Source organism: Malus domestica, chromosome 16 (genome assembly GCF_042453785.1).
Source record: "Malus domestica chromosome 16, GDT2T_hap1".
In the NCBI taxonomy this organism is placed as follows: Eukaryota; Viridiplantae; Streptophyta; class Magnoliopsida; order Rosales; family Rosaceae; genus Malus; species Malus domestica.
The window spans coordinates 5,369,770-5,390,378 of NC_091676.1; the positions used below are offsets into that span (position 1 = coordinate 5,369,770).

At 37.9% G+C, this 20,609-nt stretch overlaps 3 protein-coding genes across 3 annotated transcripts; all 3 read right to left on the minus strand.

Annotated features, from left to right (window-relative positions):
• Positions 1-531: 531 nt before the first annotated feature.
• Positions 532-2,773, minus strand: LOC103402928 (probable pectate lyase 3). Its single transcript, XM_008341713.4, has 4 exons — positions 2,372-2,773; positions 1,579-2,239; positions 1,097-1,339; positions 532-866 (listed from the first exon to the last, which is right to left on the minus strand). The coding sequence occupies exons 1-4, from the start codon at positions 2,602-2,604 to the stop codon at positions 645-647; spliced, it is 1,359 nt and encodes a 452-aa protein (XP_008339935.2). The 5' UTR covers positions 2,605-2,773; the 3' UTR covers positions 532-644.
• A 1,112-nt stretch (positions 2,774-3,885) lies between these two features.
• LOC103402925 (alpha-amylase 3, chloroplastic-like) lies at positions 3,886-10,836 on the minus strand. Its single transcript, XM_008341710.4, has 13 exons — positions 10,446-10,836; positions 10,073-10,203; positions 9,934-9,988; positions 9,736-9,858; positions 9,515-9,635; positions 8,701-9,059; positions 7,148-7,803; positions 6,594-6,783; positions 5,603-5,709; positions 5,167-5,416; positions 4,927-5,049; positions 4,657-4,824; positions 3,886-4,525 (listed from the first exon to the last, which is right to left on the minus strand). The coding sequence occupies exons 1-13, from the start codon at positions 10,830-10,832 to the stop codon at positions 4,340-4,342; spliced, it is 2,856 nt and encodes a 951-aa protein (XP_008339932.3). The 5' UTR covers positions 10,833-10,836; the 3' UTR covers positions 3,886-4,339.
• Positions 10,837-12,345: 1,509 nt separating this feature from the next.
• Positions 12,346-15,349, minus strand: LOC103402924 (mitochondrial outer membrane protein porin of 36 kDa). The gene is made up of 6 exons (XM_008341709.4): positions 15,074-15,349; positions 14,909-14,976; positions 14,126-14,236; positions 13,427-13,513; positions 13,074-13,282; positions 12,346-12,932 (listed from the first exon to the last, which is right to left on the minus strand). Exons 1-6 carry the CDS (start codon positions 15,120-15,122, stop codon positions 12,626-12,628), a joined length of 831 nt encoding a protein of 276 aa, XP_008339931.3. The 5' UTR covers positions 15,123-15,349; the 3' UTR covers positions 12,346-12,625.
• Positions 15,350-20,609: the final 5,260 nt, after the last annotated feature.

The window sequence follows — 20,609 nt, forward strand, 5'->3', positions numbered from 1 at the left end:
GGTGCTAAGCTTGAGAGGGAGGGGTTGGGTTTTTTGGAGGAAGGCAAGTCTCCATTTTTTGTGATTTTTTTTGTGATTTTAATTCGAATAGTCTATGCAACAGAGGGAGAAAAAGAGCGAAGAAACTTGGATACACAGAGGAGAGGGGAGAGAGACGGCAGGGGATAAAAAATAAAGAGAGGTTAGCTGGAAAGAATGATTATAGAAAATAAGAAAAAGATAAATTAATAATAGAATATTAATAAATATATATTAAGTAAATAATAAAATATTATATATATAGATTAAATAATATAATATTAGAATCCTACTTCTTAGTCCGACACTGCACCAAACGCTTCACTAAATCAGTCCAGTTTAGTCTAGTCTAAGCCAGTTCAGCTTAGTCCCTAAAGTTAGTCCAATCCGAAATAGTTCGATGCAACAAACGCATCATCACATTGAGATTTGAACTAAGGTTTATGTCCCTCTCACTACAATTTTTTTTTTCCCAAAAAATAACAAAAGAGAATAAGAAAACAATGCAACGTATATTTAAAAATCCGTTCTTTATATGTTCAGAATTTTTTTGTGTTTGAAAGCAACATGTACTACATTCATTGGTATTAAAAAAAAAAGAGGAAATTAAACAACAACAAAAAAACCTAGCAGGGTTTGCCGACAGCGCAGTTTAGAGCACCGGAAAATTTTGTGAGCGTTGAGACAAGGGTCCCTGGTTTGAAGGGCATCAGGTCCAACTTTGCTGGGTGTTTGCTGGCTCCTGATCCAGATTCAACAAAGAAAGCTCCATTCATCATCAAATCTCCCTCAGATCTCCATTCCCAGTTCTTCCACTCTGCCTCTGGTGTATTCTCCCTATGGGTCACCTATACAATTAACTCCAGAAGTCAAAATGACATATTAGATATGAACGAACGTATTATGCATGTATAACGAACGGTTATTTTGGACTATATTTACTCATTACTTTTTCGATCGAGCAAGCACACGTTTTGGTAAAAATTAACGTCCACGCTCGAGCTTGAACACACTTAATTGGGGCCAAGTATTTACTAATTAATAAAAAATTAATTCATGTAATTAAACTGTATATTACCTGTTTGGTGACCCCGTTAATGGGAGCAATGAACCTGTTACCCTGGCTGATGATGGTAGGGTTCATGTTTCCTCCGATGGCATACATGATCCAGTGGGTGTAGTCGTTGTTCACCACGTGGAAGAATCCGTGCCGGACCCTTGGCATCCTCTGCACCAGTCCCTGACCAAAGTGGTTGAAGGCCAAAGTAATTTGCATGATTTTGTCTTGAGTGTGGGCGTTGTTGGCACCAAACAACATCGCCTGCATGATTTTGTACGTACCATTAATTAGTAAATTATTGTAGTTATTTACATAAATTAATATTATTTATTAGGCTAAATTAGTTAATTAGTTTCTTATACAAGCGAGAAGAGGAGGGGAAATTTTAATTCGAAACCTTGGGTGCAAGAGTAAAACTTTTATAACAAACAAGGGCGCGCTACAAGTTTTTCGCTAGTTAGTTAATTAGTTTAAGATTAAAGTAATTCCCTTTTAAGTACCTCATCGTGGTCAGTGAAGTGGGAGTTGGAGATGGTGATGGCGGTGGAACCCATGATGGCGTCGATGAGCCCATCTGCGCACCTGGACATGGAAACGTGATCGATCCAGACGTTGGAGGCACCAAAGAGGGAGATACCATCGCCGTCACTCTGGGTTCTTAAACCTATGTGGTCGACAGAGTCCCTGATCAGGCCACCGGGTTTGGTGACAATCATTTTTATGTGAAGGTTGGTGATGATTACATTCTTCACAAACTGCAGGGTAATGCCAGCACCCTCTTCTATCACAACATTGGCTCCCCTAGCATCAATGGTCTTGTCACTAGTCACCATCAGCTCTTGCTGCAGCCTAATCACCATGCTTTTTGTGAAGATGATCCACAAAGGCCCTTTCTGAATCACGGCATGGCGTAGGGTTCCTGGTTTAGGGTTTTGCACGTCATCATCTGTGCCCATTGTCACCACGTAAAAAGGACCATCCTTCCCTCCGGTGGTCTTTTTACCGAAGCCTTGGGCGCAGCCTACAATCTTCTTTCGGTTGTTGGCCCAGTTAGGGTCACACCTCCAACAGGCGTCCATTGGGTTGGTCGCCATGCATGGACCCGTATAAGCCTTGTTACCCCTCAAGTTCCTTCTTGTGGTGTTTTCCTTCGACATAAGCCTGAATATATATGTATATATGTCATTGATAACAAAACAAAAACATATACATATGTATATATAAATGTATGAAGTAACGTTTTCTTGTCAGACTCTGGTTTTAAACAAAATCTGCATGCAATGATAGACCTACTTGCCAACTTCAGTATTGAACTCTTCAGTGACTTTCTCAGGATTTTTATTGTAGGATTCCATGGCCACCTTTTCAGCTTCTTCGGCTCGTTCTTTCCAGTACGCATCTAAATCTAATACCAGCGTATCTTCATTTGGAACATCGGTTGGATTATCGTTGCTCGAAACGAATACAGCAAAGTACAAGAAAAACAAAAATAGAAAGAAATAGGACGAGTTAAACATGGCTACCATTGTTGTTGGTACTTCGTCAGCGGCCCCCGACACCTTGCGACAAGGAAACTGTTGGGTTGGGCGAGGACAGGGTTGCTCGAGGGTGTCGAAGCAGACCCAGCCAAGCCAAGCCAACAGATTAAACCCGTCACAAGAGATTATTAATTTACCGACCAGCTTATCTATTGGTTTGTCTGGGGGGTGTCTTTTAATATGAGTTGAGACTCGCCTGAATAAGGCATATGCAGCTAATTATAATTAAGCGACTTAATCTGACATTTGGCGGGAAGTGTGGGCAACCGCTCCCATGCCTCGGTTGACCTTTAAAAATAACTATAGGCTTCCCTTCCCTTTTGAAAAGTTCTTTTTCTTCTTTCTAATTTTTGATGTTGTTGCAGAAAGGGCTGGTATGTTACACTCGCGTCAGATACAGGTAGGGGGGCTAGGGGACTCCTTTTTCACCAAGCCAAATAGTCAATCAAGTATATTTCTATACTGTATGCATGGATAAGTTTAAGCTTTGTCGACTTTGATTGAAATAAAAATGTGGAGCTAGATTTTTCAATATATACTTGCCATTCTTGCTATAAGAAAGACGCACAACATTTTTTTAGAGTTGAATAATTGTTCTTATGACTTAAATATTTGATGAAAAAGTTGGGACCTGAGATCGAGCCAGGCCATGCAAACTCCCTAACTTGGAGGGATACTTTGCACAGAACTGATTGTCTTGTATAGTATTTTGTTAGGGAGATAGTTCAAAAAGGTGATATTGTTGTTCGATACATTCGTACTGAAGATCAGGTTGCAGACATTTTCGATCACCAAAGGCTTACACAGTCCAATTTTTTGTGAAACATTGTCATAGTCTGGGTTTGGGATCTTCCAGTCTTGGTTTCAGATCAGTTTTATATATTTACGAGTTACTTCCATGCCATGCAAAGGACAAGCAAAACAAGAAGAGACAGATATACGATGGTTTAAACAACACTGCTGCTGTCAAAATCTAATCCAACTAGGAAAAGGAGGAATTATTCCCGTTAACCACTGCAGTTCATTAAATCCTTACAAGGCTGTCCTAATATTATGAAAATATCGCTTTACTTTCTGCTTTTGCCAGGAAATGTGTCAACTTTCTAATCAACGCGAGACTCGCATGATACCAATAATATGAACCACGTATCGACGAATATATCAAGTATCCCACTACATGAAGAATACTCAAAAAGTTAACGAGTCCATGGATAAAGTTGACGGACTGGAGCAGTGTGAGACAGAAAATAAAAGTTCATGGGCCACGAGTGACAAGCACGCACCAATTTATACATTATTAGTTAAACGCATCGTTATATATATAATAGTTACAGTGCAAGTTATAGAATGAAATATACACCACCATATGTTTTTCCATATAAGGTATGTTTTACACTGAATCATCAACAGCATGTGTAAGATGGAGCACTGCTTTTCGAACCAAAAACCATGCTCACCACTTCCACACTCAGCCGACTGACCGCGATTCTGTACTGCTGAAGCACGTCTGTCCGCCCCACCCGCCCCATCCTCAGTTGAGCGCGTCTACAATCCCTTAAATTCAGGAAATGTCTGGCCAAACAACTTCAATTCACGGTTTTCAGCCAGACCTCTAGAGAGAAGTACATATTGCTCTATCTTGGCATCCTTTGATTTGCTTAAGATGTAAAATATGAGAGCTTCCTTATTGAATCATCTGGTACTCAACTTTATATACTTGTAGTTACACACATACCGGTGCGGAAAAAACTAATGATGCTTCCCAGACCTTGTAGTCTCCTCCCTCGAGGCTTTTATTCCAATTTTGAGGTCCACTAGCAGGTTCGTAATGACCTGGTCCGATTTTTATGGCAACCTTTTCATCAATGATGGCAGCATACACGTCTCTTTCTGCCTTGGTGATTTTAACCTACAATGAAAAGTGAAAAATGAAACCGAAGCTTCGACGATATCTTGATCTTCCACAAAAGAATGAAAACAGAAATCTATTTTAACTTATATTTCCTTATAAGTCAGACCGACTTGATTAGTGATACTTACTAGACTCCGACAGTTGAGCTTGTTCCGGTTTCTGAGAGAGATCAGAGCAGCAATTTCAGATTGGTAGTGAGAGAAAATGTGGTCATAGAAAACTGTAGGTGTTCCCGGATGAGTCAAAATGTAAGCATATCCTTGCATTTCTTTTCCTTTGGGAAACCTCCAATGACCCTTCAAAAAGAAAGAATAAAAGAATTTGTATCTCGATACTTTTAAATATTAATATGATTGACTCTAAAATAACAGAGAATTCATGATCAAAACAGTTCAAACCTGAGTAGAACCAGTATCATGATTCTCTATGAAAGTGACAGCACGAGATGGCCACCATCCAAGAACCCCTGGAGGCTTACCCTTCTCATCTGACAATCGCCAATACTCGCACCTTTCCAGCGCCTGTACAAGTACAAGTAATTCCATGTGAATAAAAGTAGCATCCGCCATACAAACATGGAAAGCAAAGTCATAGAAGTTTTACAGTTGCAATTAAAAATTACAAAGATGCACACTTACTGCATGGAGAATCCCTTTTGTTGTGACATCAAATGCACCACAAGTTCCATTAGTAGCGTTGATCCAATCAACAATTCTCTGCCTGTGTGCATCTTGATTGCGATCCATTTCCCCATACGTATAACTTAGGGAATCCCAATACTCGCCTACAGCAAAGTAGGGCTCACTAGCATCCACGTAGTCCCTGACATAGCCACCCCAAAATCCTCTAACAAAATCCAGCCTCCATCCATCGTACCCAATATCGTTCCTGTGACGGTCAGTCATACATTTATATCAACATAATAGATAAACTTTCAACATAACATGCACCATAAGGGAGATTGCACTTCAATTGGATAAAATACAACATGTCCAAAAATTTTGCAAGGTACTGGTACGTCCACAAATTGATATTCTACGTCATAATGGGCATAAGAACATGTTAGGAATTAACCTTAGCCAGCATAACCATTCTCTGATATCCTTCCTCACAAAATCTTGTGAATGATCAATGTTTGGGGCTGCATGAAAACTATCTCCACTACTTTTGTTGCCCCTTCCCTGTATAACAGAGAGAAAACATTTTCAAAAATCTTAAAAAATAGCTACATAAAACAATTTTCCCAAAAAACGTGTTAAGCAAACATTGGCATATAAACATTTGATAACACCTACATATATCATGCACACTTTACTCAAATAGAAAGGCATCCCACATCACATTTGCTTTCAGTAACATAAGGAGATTACAGAGTGCTTTCCAAAATAATCAATCTATAATGAAATGAACAGACATAGGCAATTAGTTTTTTTAACTACATATGTGAAGGAACTCAAGAAACACAGAAGATTATCTAACAGGTAACATGTTTCGCTAAAGAGTATTATTATTATTATTATCGAAACCAAATACTAATCTATGGTCATTGGCCACCATTTGGACTGTGCATGCATTATGTATGGGGTTGTGCAGTACTGGGCACCGTGTTTGGAGTTGCAACACTGGGCACCGTAGACATTCTACAAACAAAGTTTAAGTGTCTTTGGAAGTTTGTCACGTTACAACATCATAAACTACAACATCACATGCGCACATAAAATAAACTGCTGTATCACATTCTAACAAGTCCATAAACTACAGTTTTGCATGTACACATGAGCGCACATGAAATGTACTAAATAATAAATATCATGTCTCTTTTGGAGCATATCAATGACACTATCTTGAAATGAAATTCAGATAAAGGTCGTACCCAGTGCACAAGGCTTCCGCTTTACGCAGGGTCTGGGAGAGGTGAATGTCGGCTAGCCTTACCCCCATTTATGGAGAGGCTGCTCCCAAGTCTCGAACCCGAGACCTACCGCTCATGGGCGAAGGCACTTGCCATCGCACCAAGTGCGACCTCTTGAAATGAAATTCAGATGAGCAAAAAAAAGTTAAATACCTGAAAATGTGGATCATCTGCAACAACTGCACGATCATCCCAATTTAAACGACCACCAAATATATTCCAAACACCATTTTGATTCCGATAATGTGCACAACGGTGATTCAGAACAGCATCTCCAAGAACTTTTATACCAACGTCATGGAATACCTTCACGGTCTCCTTCAGTTCGTCCATATTTCCGTATCTGAGAAGTGGGAGAAAGGAGCAATCACTACTTTTACATGATACTCCCCATAGAGATACTAACTAGCATCTCTTAAATGAGAGTTCAGTATCGAAACTAATAAATAAAAGTAACCCTCTGAACCAAATAAGGAATTTTACTACAATAAATGATTAAGAATGAAACCTTAAAACTCAACAAATAATTGGTGTGTTACTAAGTATGTGCAATGTGCATAAACCAAGAAAACAGAGGTATGCCGAACTACTTTTTCATTTGCTCAAAAAAAATTACAAAAAATAGGTGTGTGTGTGTGTGTGTGCGCGCGTGTGGTGATTGGTGAACTGTGAAGACCATGACAAAAGTATTATGTAACATATGTTACCTGGAGTTCAGATTATATAAATCCCTGGGCATGTACCCTTCAGGTGAAACAGACTCTGTGGGAGGTGGAAACCAAATCACAGTGAAACCTAGTGAAGATAACAGTGCAGCTTTACTTTTGAGTTCCATGTACCATCTTCCAGATTTACTAGATTCCCAGTTAAAACCTTGGCACAATATTTCGAAACCTGTTCCTGTCCCTGAACATATTTTGGCAGGGGCGACCTTCACTTCTTCAGTTTCTGCAATGGTTTCCTCAGGTAAAGTTGGAACGGTAGTTCTGAAGATACTATACGCTTCAGCAGCCAATTTTTCTATTTCTTGAAGAATGGCTTCTTGTGCTTTTTTGGATCTTGTCCTTGGACTTTTATCAGAGAAAACGTCACTCACCAAGTTCCTCATTTCATTGATTAATCCATCGGCATATGCAGTACTTTCTTCTACTGCTTCTGTACTTCCGTCAGGTACCTGAGCATCTTTAGATTGAATCTCTGATTGTACAACATTTGCGTTTTTTGAGCTTGAAAGGGGGATGTAGAAGTCATTTCCCACACATCTCAACCACGTACTTTCATTTAGTTTCAAAAGAAAAAGAAATCCTGCGAGTCCTTCTTCCAAAGTAAACAGTCCCCAGCATCCATTTCCACCCTCTTTTTGCTGCACACAAGATGTCCATGATAATAACAAAATTGATCAAGAAAATAATTCATTCTTGACAAGTTTAATAGAAAAATTCTTTAGTAAGCACAAAACAGATAATAAACCTTGCTTTTAAAGCTTTTCTAGAGAAGCAGAAAGAAAATGAAAGTATAATTAAGATTTACGATTATACAAATTACTGTGGATGCTAATAGCCAGAACATATATGCATTCACCAGTTCTCTATCATGTATATCATGTACACCAAGTACGTATGCATTAAAAATTTCTAACAAAGTCCTCCTATAAGTTACAGAAGGAGTCTTGTCCAAGGAAACCGTTTCTCCTGAGGTTTAGGAATTAATATTGTAAATAATTATGATTGTATTCCTGATTTGTAGAGATTCTTACTTGTTCGCTAAGCATACCCGATTGGATAAATAGGCCTTTGTGCTATGAATAAAATAATCAAGATTACAATTTCTATATAGTATAGGCCTCTGATCATACACATGCTCGCAAAAACAATACCCTATCTCTCTACTGTTCAAAATCATGCTTCAACCAACACAGAGATATTTGTATGCGAGAAGAGTTAACTAAAACGAACAATGTAGCACCAGTTTCATGATCTTCAAAATTATTGGAAGTTGTTCAGTGGATCACTAAACTCTGATTTCCAGTTATTATGTTGTTCTGCAAAAGTATTAGAAATTGTTCCTTTCCCCAAAAATTCAAACAAAAATATAACAGTGATCCCATAACTAGAATACAACATAATGATTTTATACAAAAGAAGTCAACAAACATTTGGTGTTTATACCACGAGAGAGAATGGTCAACTACAAAACTATATATAAAATATAAAGAACAAGAGAGGAGGGAATAGAAAAGAAAAGAAAAAGTCTTAGAAACCTGTAATCGAGTCCGCAAAGCCTTGTCCTTGAATACTACTGTTTCTGGTGGATGCGGGGCAGCTGGAATTTCCCATGTTTTAGTATCATCTCTGCAAACTCCCCAGTGAACAACAGCATTATCAGGTAAATCTGTTTCCAAGTATAGTAGATTCTTAGCTGTCTCAGGGCACTTGCTAACGGAAACAGTTACTGAATTGTTTACAGAAATTTCTTTTGCAATTGGCAGTTCTTCATAGAATCCTTCTACACACGTAGTTTTCTGTTGAGGGTGTCTGGATTCACTGCCGCTGCTGTCTTGATCTTTGGAATTTGATGATTCTGCTTTGACGAACACGTTGGATAGTTTTCCCAAAACTCCTAGAATCGAATTGGACACAAGCAATTTTCAAATTTTCACTCAGTTCAGGTTGGACAACTGTGGAGAAAAAGTGAAAATGAAAAACTAATCAACCATAACCCATCTCCTCCACAGCCAAAAAGGAGTGGGTATTTGTGGGCTCTAGAATTTTAGCCACGACTGCAAGACAGACGCTTGGCTTAACTGTTGACATTGGTTACATATGAATATAGACTCACACCAGAAAAACAAAACCTGTTTTTTATTCATTTAACTGCACTAAGGATAAGTGGAAAAGGAATCATTTTTAAGAATGTATAGAAACATCGGAGTTTCACTCTTAAGCTGAATTAGGACAGTCTCCTTTTGGGCTTTTATTACACCGTTTCTTGGAAAATCACAAATTGGTTCAGATTTAACAGTATTACAAACAAAATAAATCAAGCAAACCAGAGAATAGAGTGGCATTGACAACCTGGCCACATGCCAAAGCCCTTTGTCGCTCCAACTACATTGTCATCGTCTTGTGGGTAGGCGACAAGAGGCACTCTAAAGTCACTCCCTCTGTGCTGATACCAAGCACCAGTTTCTTCATCCTGCAACACCAAAACACCCCAACAAGAGCAGACACTGAAGATGGCATAATAACATAATAGCCGGTATAATATAAAGGGCTTACTAGTTGAAAATCACAACCTTGAGAACAAAATTTATCGCTGCAATTGCGCTGTTGGGTTTAACATCAATCTTCACTTCATAAGATGTATCGCCTCCCACAGACGACAACGATTCCTTCAAGGGTGTCTCTATTGCATAGTCCTGAAAATCCTCATGTATATCAAATTCATTCCAACCAACAGCTCTGCAATCAAACTTAAGAACCCAATTACATACCTTGATGGGAACTGAACCAGCTGGTCTCATTTCACTAGGAGGCTGTTCCCATTCGCTGCACAATACAAACAAACATTTTAGAGAGAGAGAGAGAGAGAGAGAGTAATTGCAATCTACTATTAAAGTCTGAAGATTTTACCAACTAACATCGTCCACAAAAGAAACTCCCCAATGAAGAACCCATTTTCCAGGAAGATTACAACCCACAGTCAGCACCCACTTCTTTTCATTCTTCCCATGATCTAATTTCACAAAGATCTTTCCCTCCACCTACCATTTCAAAGAGGCTAAATCAGATAATTCAGAAGGAAAATTTGACTTTCTGTTTGGTCGCCGAGAAACTGTGCGAAACAAACGAGCACCAATCGAAGTTTCCAGCTTTGAAAACACTGTTCATCTAGAAATCACAGAGCTTGAAATTTGAGCTCAGTAATTGGGCTACAAATTCAAAAAGCGTCGACAACCCACAAGCAAAAGAAACAGCAAATTCAGAAATGGCGGAAAGAACAAACCACTTCCGTCCGCTTGAGAGGGAAGGTCTTCTTGTAGATGGGATCGGTGGATTCGGAGGTCTCGACAGTGGTTGTATCGGTGGAGGCAGCTCTGACTCCGAGAGTGGGACCCCTCCTGGGAGTGGGAGGCTGGAAGTAACAGAAGCTGCGGCTGTTGGAGACTACTAGCTTCTTAGGAAAAGCAGTGAAAGAAGAGCTGAGCTTTAATGGATGATTCGACTGCGGACGGCGGTGGCTGGGTTTTTGTCGACCGTAGTGGTGGAGGTCCTGGAGGAGGGGCTCTATCCTAACCGTCGACATGGTATGAGCAACGGCCACTCGGGAGACTGAGAACATGAAAGCAACGAAATTTATGGAAAGAATGAGGGAGGTAGTGGTGGATCTCATTTTAGTTTTGGGAACTTTAACAAAATGCTCCAGTACTGTTTATTTTAACGAAAAATCATATTTTTACACTAAAAAGTCAATCTTGCTACTATTTATTTTACCCTTTATTTTGTTATTATCATTAAAACTCAAAGTTTTTAAGCTTTTTTTCATTAATTTTTTTTTTTTTTTTATGTTTTATTCTAATTATTATCAACGGTATAAAAAGCTTGCGTACTTTTGTGTTACCCAAAAGCCAAAAGCACTTCCACCAAAAAACAAAAAGAAAGAGAGCCAAAAGCATGTCGAGTCTGTCGACTACAAAGCTTGCGTACTCTTGATGCATTCCACGAAGGTACGACTTCAAAGCCTCTAATCAGAGAATCGTCAGTATTTTAATTAATATGTGTTTCGAATTCAAGACCATAGATCATACTTAGGGCTAGTTTGATATTGTTGTGTTTTAAAAAAAAACTGCTGTAAAAATAAGTGGTTGTGCTGTGAGAATAAGCGGCTGTGAAAAAAATCAGCAGAATGTATGGTAAACTTTTTTGTAAAAGTGCTTTTGGAAAAAAAAAAGTGGGTCTTTTCATTAAAGGAGCACTGTAGCTCCGTGTGCTTTGAAAAAAAAACCAGTTTTCCAAAGCTGCAAATAGCAGCTTCAGCTTTTTCCTTTGATTTCAGCTTATTCTCACAGCAGCTTCCAAAATAAGCCATTTTTTTTCAATTTACCAAACACCTAAAACCCTCACAGCTTTTTTTCATGTGTGTGTTTTTTTTTAAGCACCTCACTCCTAAACTACCCCTTAATATATAATTCAAGATGATGGATCATACCTAACTTCAAAGTCTTACTTGTTATACTTAAAAAACATCTAATGAAGGGATTCAAACTCCATTAATAGAACTAGCCAATCACAAATACAGGTTATAAGAGCATAGTTTTCGTTTAATAGGATTAATAGATTTTCATGTTTTACCATGTTAAAAGGTAGTGAAGATGCGATGATCAAATGAATTACCGTTTCAAATTTCCGTTAGAAGAATTCTATCATACGCATGATGAAGGAGATGAAGAGTGAGAAATACGCAACGACTACCATCAAAATTTTGACACCCGTGAGAACCATAGAGTTAAAAAAAAATCTCACTTTACGAAAATCTCCTTAGCATTAGCATTTCTCTTCTTTTGGGCGAAATGCTTACGCTCACGCAGAAAGCATTTTTGGATATTCTCTTTATTTTCCTTTCACAAAGGTATCTAGGATTAGGAACTCTCGAGTCCACATGGTACGACGTTTAAGAGCTTTTTCGTTTTTGTCAAACCTTCGAGAGACAGATCGCTGGATCCAAAATCAAATGACCAAAAAGGTCGGATCGGAAGATCTTTTGCACAAAAACCCGAAAACCCACCATTACTTGTGATCTAAGTTAACGAAACATTTACCATCGCTTCGAATTTGCCCTACGTTCGCAAGTTTGATTAATTATCGGAAAAAAAAAATTTCGAGATGCGTAAAAATGCATACGGCGATTAACAAAAACCCACATAAAGCATTTTAACGTACACCCTCCGTCAACATTTGGGTTGGAAGGACATTCGAAAGGAATATGACACGACATCGGTTCGTGCCAATTATTTTATACAACCCGATTACCGCCAAAGATATGAAGGAAACGAATACCACCACCGGAAAATGACCACAAGTTCATCAGAGAAAATTCCCCTTCTGTCTACCTACTCTTATTCCCCCCTCCACCATGGAAAAACAGAAACAATCCACATTCCAGTTTCACAGAATACCTGCATACGCCTAGGGCTTGAGGGCCAAGGCTAGACCGATCTTTGCGCTCTTCTCTATTGCCCTGGTATCAACCTCTCCTGAGATGGTGAAGAATGACTTGGGACGCCACTCGTGCTGGATGAGAGCGCTCGCCCTGCCATAGTTGTTCACCCGAGCCTTCACTGTGGTTAGGGGGTCAAGTGCATGTGCTGTGCCAATTGTGAGGCTGTTTTCATTGCTTGAAAAGCTATGGGACAGCTCCGCACCAACAGCAGTGTTGGTGAGCGGGCTTACAGTGTGGTAGTAGGAAGCAGTAATAGTATCAGCTTTATCGTTCCTGTATATCCACCAACAATATCAGATCACACATGCAATGACCACATCAACCTAAACATACGTATGCAATAAGCCCAACTCGACTCCAATAATGACACAAGATCTATTATGGTTTATCGATCTCGTCAACAGAAGTACTCACAGTAATAGGGAAGCAATGAGGTCAGAATGGGTGAAATTCAACCCTGCATTCACTTTGGTAAAGTTGCCAGAGGCAGTGTCGAAAGAAAGATCAGTTCCCAGAGAGAGAAGATTGTTCCCCACAACACCAGAAAAGTTAACAATCGGATTGGCAGTCAACCCAATGCTAGTGCTTATCCCGGCATACTCATGCTGATATTGGAGCTCCACCTGTTTACAAAATACCCAAGTTCGGACCATGAAAAAATGACGCTTATGCATATCATGCCCGATAAGACATGCATTAACAGAGCAGAAAAGTGAACACAACTGAAGCAACAAGTCAATCAGAAAATGGACGCGATGATTCTTTACCTTGCCAGATCTCTGGTCAGGGGCAATAAAGCTAAAGATTGCCTTGAGACCAGGTGCAGGTTCATCAATAGTAATGGTCGTGAGAAGCTGCATGTTAAAAGACAATTATCAGTCAAAATAACAACGCAACCAAATTACTCCATTATGCATAATCAGTTATAGGTTGCCTGTTCACCGCATGAAATTTACAAGTGCAACAAAAGGAGAATACTAACATTTGCAGGTGTAACCCTGTATCGAATAAATTAACGATATAAGATAAGCGCATAATTATAGACCCATACACAAGATGGTGAAGTCTCTAACTAAATATTATCAGCTAACTAAATGTAGACAATGAAATTTGTAACAATTTGGCCTATACGGTTGCACTAACGCCACAAAATGTGCTTACAGTGTTATCTAGTAGTTGGGAAGAAAAATGAAGAACTTATACCACTTAAACATTGTCTGCTTCTGAGATTTAAAAAAAAATCAAGTCTCATGTGTTAAATCACATGGAGCACACCTTAAAAGGACCAAGATAAAGTTGCAAAAGTTAGCTATTAAAACCATAAAACTTCATACCGATCGTACAAACACATGACCAAACAGTAATGAGTTCAGGTCAGGAGGTTTCAGGTTACTGCATTGACCTATTGTTCTATACATGAGAAGAAGAAAAAGCTGGTGCAGATACAATTAGCTCTGCTGACTTACATTAGAGTTGGTGTCAACTTTCACGTCAGTCGTGATGTTCTTGTTCTTCAGCTGAGTGCTCACATCCCCAAGATACAGTTCACCCTTCCTGATTCCAGTTGAACTGATTGCCTTGAGAAGTAAAATGAATCGAAATATCAGAACGAAACAAAGTCGGATAAAACAAAGCTAAAATGACAGGGAGTAGGATCCAACAAATATAAAACACACCACGTAAATCACACATAGCAAGCAGCCAGATTACTAATAGAATAACAAAAGGGCTGAGTGTAAGCATCTGAGAACGACAATCAAAGTACTTTCGACTGCTCAATGTATAAAATACGCCTCCGACCCATAAATTCAAGTAAAGCATGCGAAAACATATCCTTACAAACCCAACAGCATTTCAAGATCACTTAACATAAACCAGTGAAAAACCATGCTGCAAATCCAAGGAATCCGCGGGAACGAATAGTAACCAAACAGGTAACTTATCAATTAGCTTAAAAAAATCAACGAGTCCTCTAAATTCACAACAGAAAAATAGCCAGCATTTCGATGACCGGAAGCATGAATATTAGTTAACTCTTAAGTAGACTGTAAGTGCAGACCTTAAACTTTTAGTATTCATCATGTGACTCGAATGATTTGGTACAGCAAAATTAAATTAAACACTTTCTCAGCAACCAAACAGAAAATAAATTTCCAAAAAGAAAAAAGATGCACTATTCATTTCTCGGACAAAAATCAAAATCAAAAGAGAAAAAAATTAACAAAAAACATAGGAAATTAGAAGCTTACAACTCCGGTGGAAGTGTAAGTGGTGACGGTGAACTTGTGGTCGCTCTGGTAATCCTTGTAGAGAAGATCTGGGCGGAAAAAACAAATATACATTTTCATGAGTGAAAAAAAGAAAAGAAAATACGATAAATCAAGAAAATAAAAGAGAAAATGAAAATGGCGAACCTCTGGCTTTCTTGCCGATATCGAAGTAGAGTCCTGGGCCCTTCACCATGATTGTTTCTCGAGAAAATTTGGAAGGAAAATTTCAGAGAAAGCGGAGCTGGATTTGTGGTCTGGTTGTAAACTGAAGAAGAAGAAGAGAAGAAGGAGCAAAATGGGCCTAACCTAGAAACCCTAGGAAGGTGTTAGTTGAGACCGAGGAGAGAGGCGTGGGCCGTTGGATCTTGTACTGGGTAGAGGTACGGGTTTGTGGCCGTTGATTTGGAGGAGAGGTACCGGTGATTTGGACCTCGAGAATCGTACGAGAGGTTGCGTTGGACAATGGGCATATTCGCCTTTTTGGTGTTGCTTCGTGAGACACGTGGAAATAAATTACATGTTAATTGTTTTTTCCTCGCGTGCTGTATTGTTTTTTTTCTTCCGGCTGTTTTGTTTGTTGATTTATTTTCTTTATATATTTTCCTGCATTTTTATTTACACCTACAATTTTCTTAAATTTGATGAATTAAAAACGACCAATTATACAAAGAAAATTTGTAGCTAAAATGGTCAAAACATTTATCTGTATTCGCTTTTGTATTATCGTTTGTATTATTATATCAAGGGTAATGCTAACTAAACTTGAAAACAAAATGTACAAGTTAAATGATGTGTTACTAATAGAAATGAATACGTCTATCAACGTTTAAGTAATAAATCAATCATCAACTTTCATGTCATTTAGTTTCTAAATATTGTTTACAAATTCAGTCTCTCTAGCATTACTGTGATGATCTGTCCCTAATTTTTCATGTAATTTTCTCCCCAAGTGTGTAAATTGACATTTATGTCCTTTTTGGCAAAAGTGAAACCTGACGTGAATGTAGTCATTCTGTTTTTATATTATTTTCTTGATATCGTAATTAATTAGTACTCATTGTTACGAACGCGTAAGCGCGAGTTAGACCCAAATTGAATTTGTAACGAAAAAGTTACGCTCAATTAAAGTACGTTGCAGCGGGTATAATGTTTTGACCATTAAATTTAAGGGGACAGATCTTTTGGGTACTTTTTACTGTGCCAAATCTGAAAACCTTATCACTTTTCCCTTTTAAAATTGGACTCGTGTACCCATTCCCCTCACCAATTAATTCATTTCCTCAATTCTCTCACCCAATCAAATTTTCTTTCTTTTCCACCAATCAGATCACTCTCTTTTCTCTTTGCCCAATCAGAAAGTTGTTTCTCTCTCTCATCTTCTTCCTCTCTCTCTCTGTCCCGAGACCCTCTCCTCTCTGCAACAACAATACACCACAATCAAACTTCACAGATCGAACCTAAAAACACTACCATCATACTCCACCCATCCTCACGAACCTAGCCGTACCAACCTATCACGAAATGGATGAGTCTTGACTCATTAACTCTGAAGCTCCGACTCGGACGAGTTTGCTCCAACGTGATCCCGGCCGAGTTACAAGTTTTTAGGACGTTAGGAAGCCTTTACACAACTTCCCGAGGCCCCTAGTACAAGTTTGAAAAATATCTAATGCGTAGAAGCACAGTTTCGAGGAGTCGAAAAATAGTCCGAACCTTTCAAGCCAATTTAAGGCCACTTACGTCCACTTTTTTTACTTTTAAGAGGTATAAACTAATGATTAAGAAATGAGCAAGTTATGAAGATTTGAATTTTCCCCATAAACCGGCAATGTTTTCTAGTTTCCAACGAAACCAGACGACGCGGTTCCACAGGAGAAGACGAAGAATATTCTGTCAAAGTTGATGGAATATTCTAATGGCGTCAGGTAACACCGTTAAGTTATGTTAACTATTTAACAGAATATTTCATCAACTCTGACAGAATATTCCTGTCTTCTGTCTCTGCCAGGCGTATGGTCGTGGGCTAGGCAGCATGTGAGGGCACATCCTGTAACATCCCACATCACCCAGGGGAGTGGATCTTGTAAGCCTTATATATATATTCTCATCTTGACCTAACACGAGACATTTTGGGAGCTCACTGGCTTCGGGTTCCATAGAAACTCTGAATTTAAGCAAGTTCGCACGAAAGCAATCACATGATGGGTGACCCCCTGGGAAATTCTCGTGTGAGTTCCCAGAAACAAAACCATGAAGGCGTGGTCGAGGCCCAAAGCGAACAATATCGTGCTACGGTGGAGTCGAGCCCGGATATGGTGGGGGCCCGGGCCAGGATGTGACACGTCCGGCCTCCGGGCGATGAGTGGTTGACACATATGGGTTTGTGACGTTGAGTAGAATGTTTTCGTACATTCAAACCTTCCGTTTGAGCAAACTATGGGGGTTTTTCCTAACTTTTTTTCGTATATGTGTTATTTAATTAATTATCATTAGTTGTTTTGCATATAAGGAAAACTTACCCTGAGGACGTACGAGGACAAGTGAGGCTAGGGGGTTACGATCCATGGACGTATCAGCGAGTGGGCATTTTGTTTTTGTATATTATATATAAAGTTTTATAGTTTTCATAAATGCTTTTAGATTGATTTTACCCCTATATGCCATGATTTATTTAATTTTAAAAATGTTGTTATGACGATGAGATTTATCTGTTATCATGGCATGTTCATACATGTTATATTTGCTCATCATACATGCTTGCATTGGTGTAGTACTTGCCCCAAGCAAGGGCCAGTTTTTCACGTGTATGTGCACATCGGACCATACGTTCACCTTGGATCCAAGTAGATGTCAATCCTGTTATACAGGTTGCATTAGGCAACTCTGACTCATATGTGCCGCACTTAGCACCAGTATTCACGTGATTGTAGTACTAGAGCATATATATATATTGATTACACCCAATCTTGTTCATGTCTGAAACTATTTGCATAAACTCGTGTGTTAGCGTAGATTGATGAACACTTAATTTTATTATGCTACTGTAAGATATTGTGATTTGGCGTATTTCTAGATTTATTGTTGATTTACATTTGATTTCATACTTATACGTAGTATGATTTTCTGGAAATTATACATGTTTTACAACGAGGGGTTAGTATGTTCAGAAAATAAATGGATTTTATAAACTTTTGTTTTTGCCCACTCACCCTTATGTTTTTTGCCCCTCCAGGTTCTAGTTAGCTGATTTACTCTGTGGCATACGAGGAATATCCAGCGGTTCTGACGTATCCTTGTTTAAGTGTATGAATTTATCCCGTTGTATATTAAGTACTTAACTAATTTCGACTGCACTATATGTCATATATGCTTTGAATATTTGTATTCTATGGGTTCTACCCATTACTGCGCGCTCACTTTATTAGTTTAAATAAGTTATAGTTTCGGTTTTAATTTAGGGAAGTGTTATTGACGCACTAAAAATCTCATTCTACACTCCTCATAATTGTATTTTTCTTTCCCAATATAGAAAGTTTGAAGTGTAGAATGAGATTTTTGGAGTGCTAATAACAATTTCCTTAATTTATTCACATTTTTACATCACTTATACTTTTGGTTATATCACCTTCGAGTGACAGCCAGCATGCCTTAACTCTGATAAGAGCGTGTCAATTATTCTTATATCAAAGAAAGATTTTAGCTAATATGGTCAAAACAGTTTATCTGTGCTTCGCCTAAAATTCGAACACCTTTTTTTACTATCGCTTGTATTGTTAAATTTAAAAAATGACTAGACTACTTTGAAAAAAGAGAATAAAATTCTTCAAAGTTTTTTATTTTACACCACGTGATTTTATTTGTTTATTATTTTTGAATTGTCTTTTAAAACAAAAGAGTTGACACAATTCTAAATAAAGGACGAATTTAGGGGAATGTATTTAATTGGGATTTTAAAGAATTTTAATTCTTTAATGAATCTAGGAGTATTCAATCAAGATTTTAATTGATTCTCTTAAATTTAAGGTGTATTCAATTAGAATTTTAAGATAGTTTATTAAAATCCTTATAAATTCAGGTGTATTCAGTTAAGACTTTAAATAAGTTTACAACATTTCAGGTGTATTCAATTAAAAATTGATTTTAAAGAATTTGATAAAGTTGAGAAATTAAAAGGAATTTAAGAGATTTCATATCCACAAATCTCACATCTCTCTATGAGATTTCGAATGAATTGAATAAAAAAAAATATATGAAATATTTACAAATCAATTAAACTCCATAAAAATTCATGTATTTATAAATCCATTAAAATCTCTCAAATTTTCAATTGAACACACTAATCTGCATAACTCAAATCTAGGGACTAAGTTGATAATTTTTCTATTTCAGATACCATTTTGATTGAACGGTCAAATTTCATGGACCAATCATCATAATGATTGAACGGTCAAATCATTATTGCAATTTTTGGTGGTGTGGCGATTATTCCACACCACAAAAAATTGCAATAAAATTAAATAGCAGACAAATTTAAATAAGCAGGGTAGGGTGGGCGATTATACCGTTCCACGTAAAATTTGCAGTAAAATTAGATATGTAGTTCAAGATAGGCGATGATATTGCACCATCTTGGATTGCATAAATAAACACTGGGTTATTAGTCAAGAGCTACACTAAACAAGAAATCAAAGATATAAGTAACTATTATGTTAAGAACTAAAAGCAGGCATGATGCGAATAATTATTCACGAGGGTATATCCAACAAGTGAGGCAGAGGAAAAAGAAGAACAATAAAATCTTTAAAGGAAACATTTTTTTTCTTTCGGCGAAGAGCAATGAGAAATGTTTTAGGGTTAGATAGTCGTGCTGATAACATGTTATAAATAGGCAAAAATTAGAGAGATAACCTTTGCTAGGGACCAAAGTGAGGTTGTTGCAAAATATTACACTAATATAAAATGATTGCAGATAAGAGAGAAATAGGAGGATACTAAAAATATTATAGCTTTCTTTCTTCTCTTGTTTTTTTTGTTATTGTTGAACACTAGTAATGCTCTATTTATAGAGCAAATATCTTGGAAACAAACAAATTACATTATTAATCATATGAAAAGTTTACTGTATGCATGTGGGCATACATACGGCTAAATAGCCAAAATGGTCCCTGAGATTTGCATAACTCATCACTTTGGTTCCTAACATTTCAAATCGATAAAAGTGGTCACTGAGATTGTCCACTATCCATCATTTTGGTCATTCCGTTAAATGTCTCGGAGCTCTTGGCTGGAAGTTTGGACAATTTTCAAAGCTTCGTAACTCAATCGTTTCTTAACCAAATTCGACTCATAATATATCAAAATGAAGATAGGAAAGTGTAGAATAATATTATACCTATTTAGAATCCCAATGGCTGCCAGATATAGCCGGAAAATAGCCTCAAAGTTGACTGATCCAAAGCAAAACTGGAAAACTTGCCGAAAACTGGGTAAACTTTAAACGTTTATAACTTTTTCAATACTCAACGAAATCAAGTGATTCAAAAATGAAAATCATACTTCTTGATGAGACGAATAGAATGGTATCTTTTTTTTTTTATGGCTAACTCTGTGTGATTTGGCCGCAAAATGGCTTGAAAGTGGCTGTCTTGGTCTCAAGTTAGCCACTTTTGAGCTGTTTTCC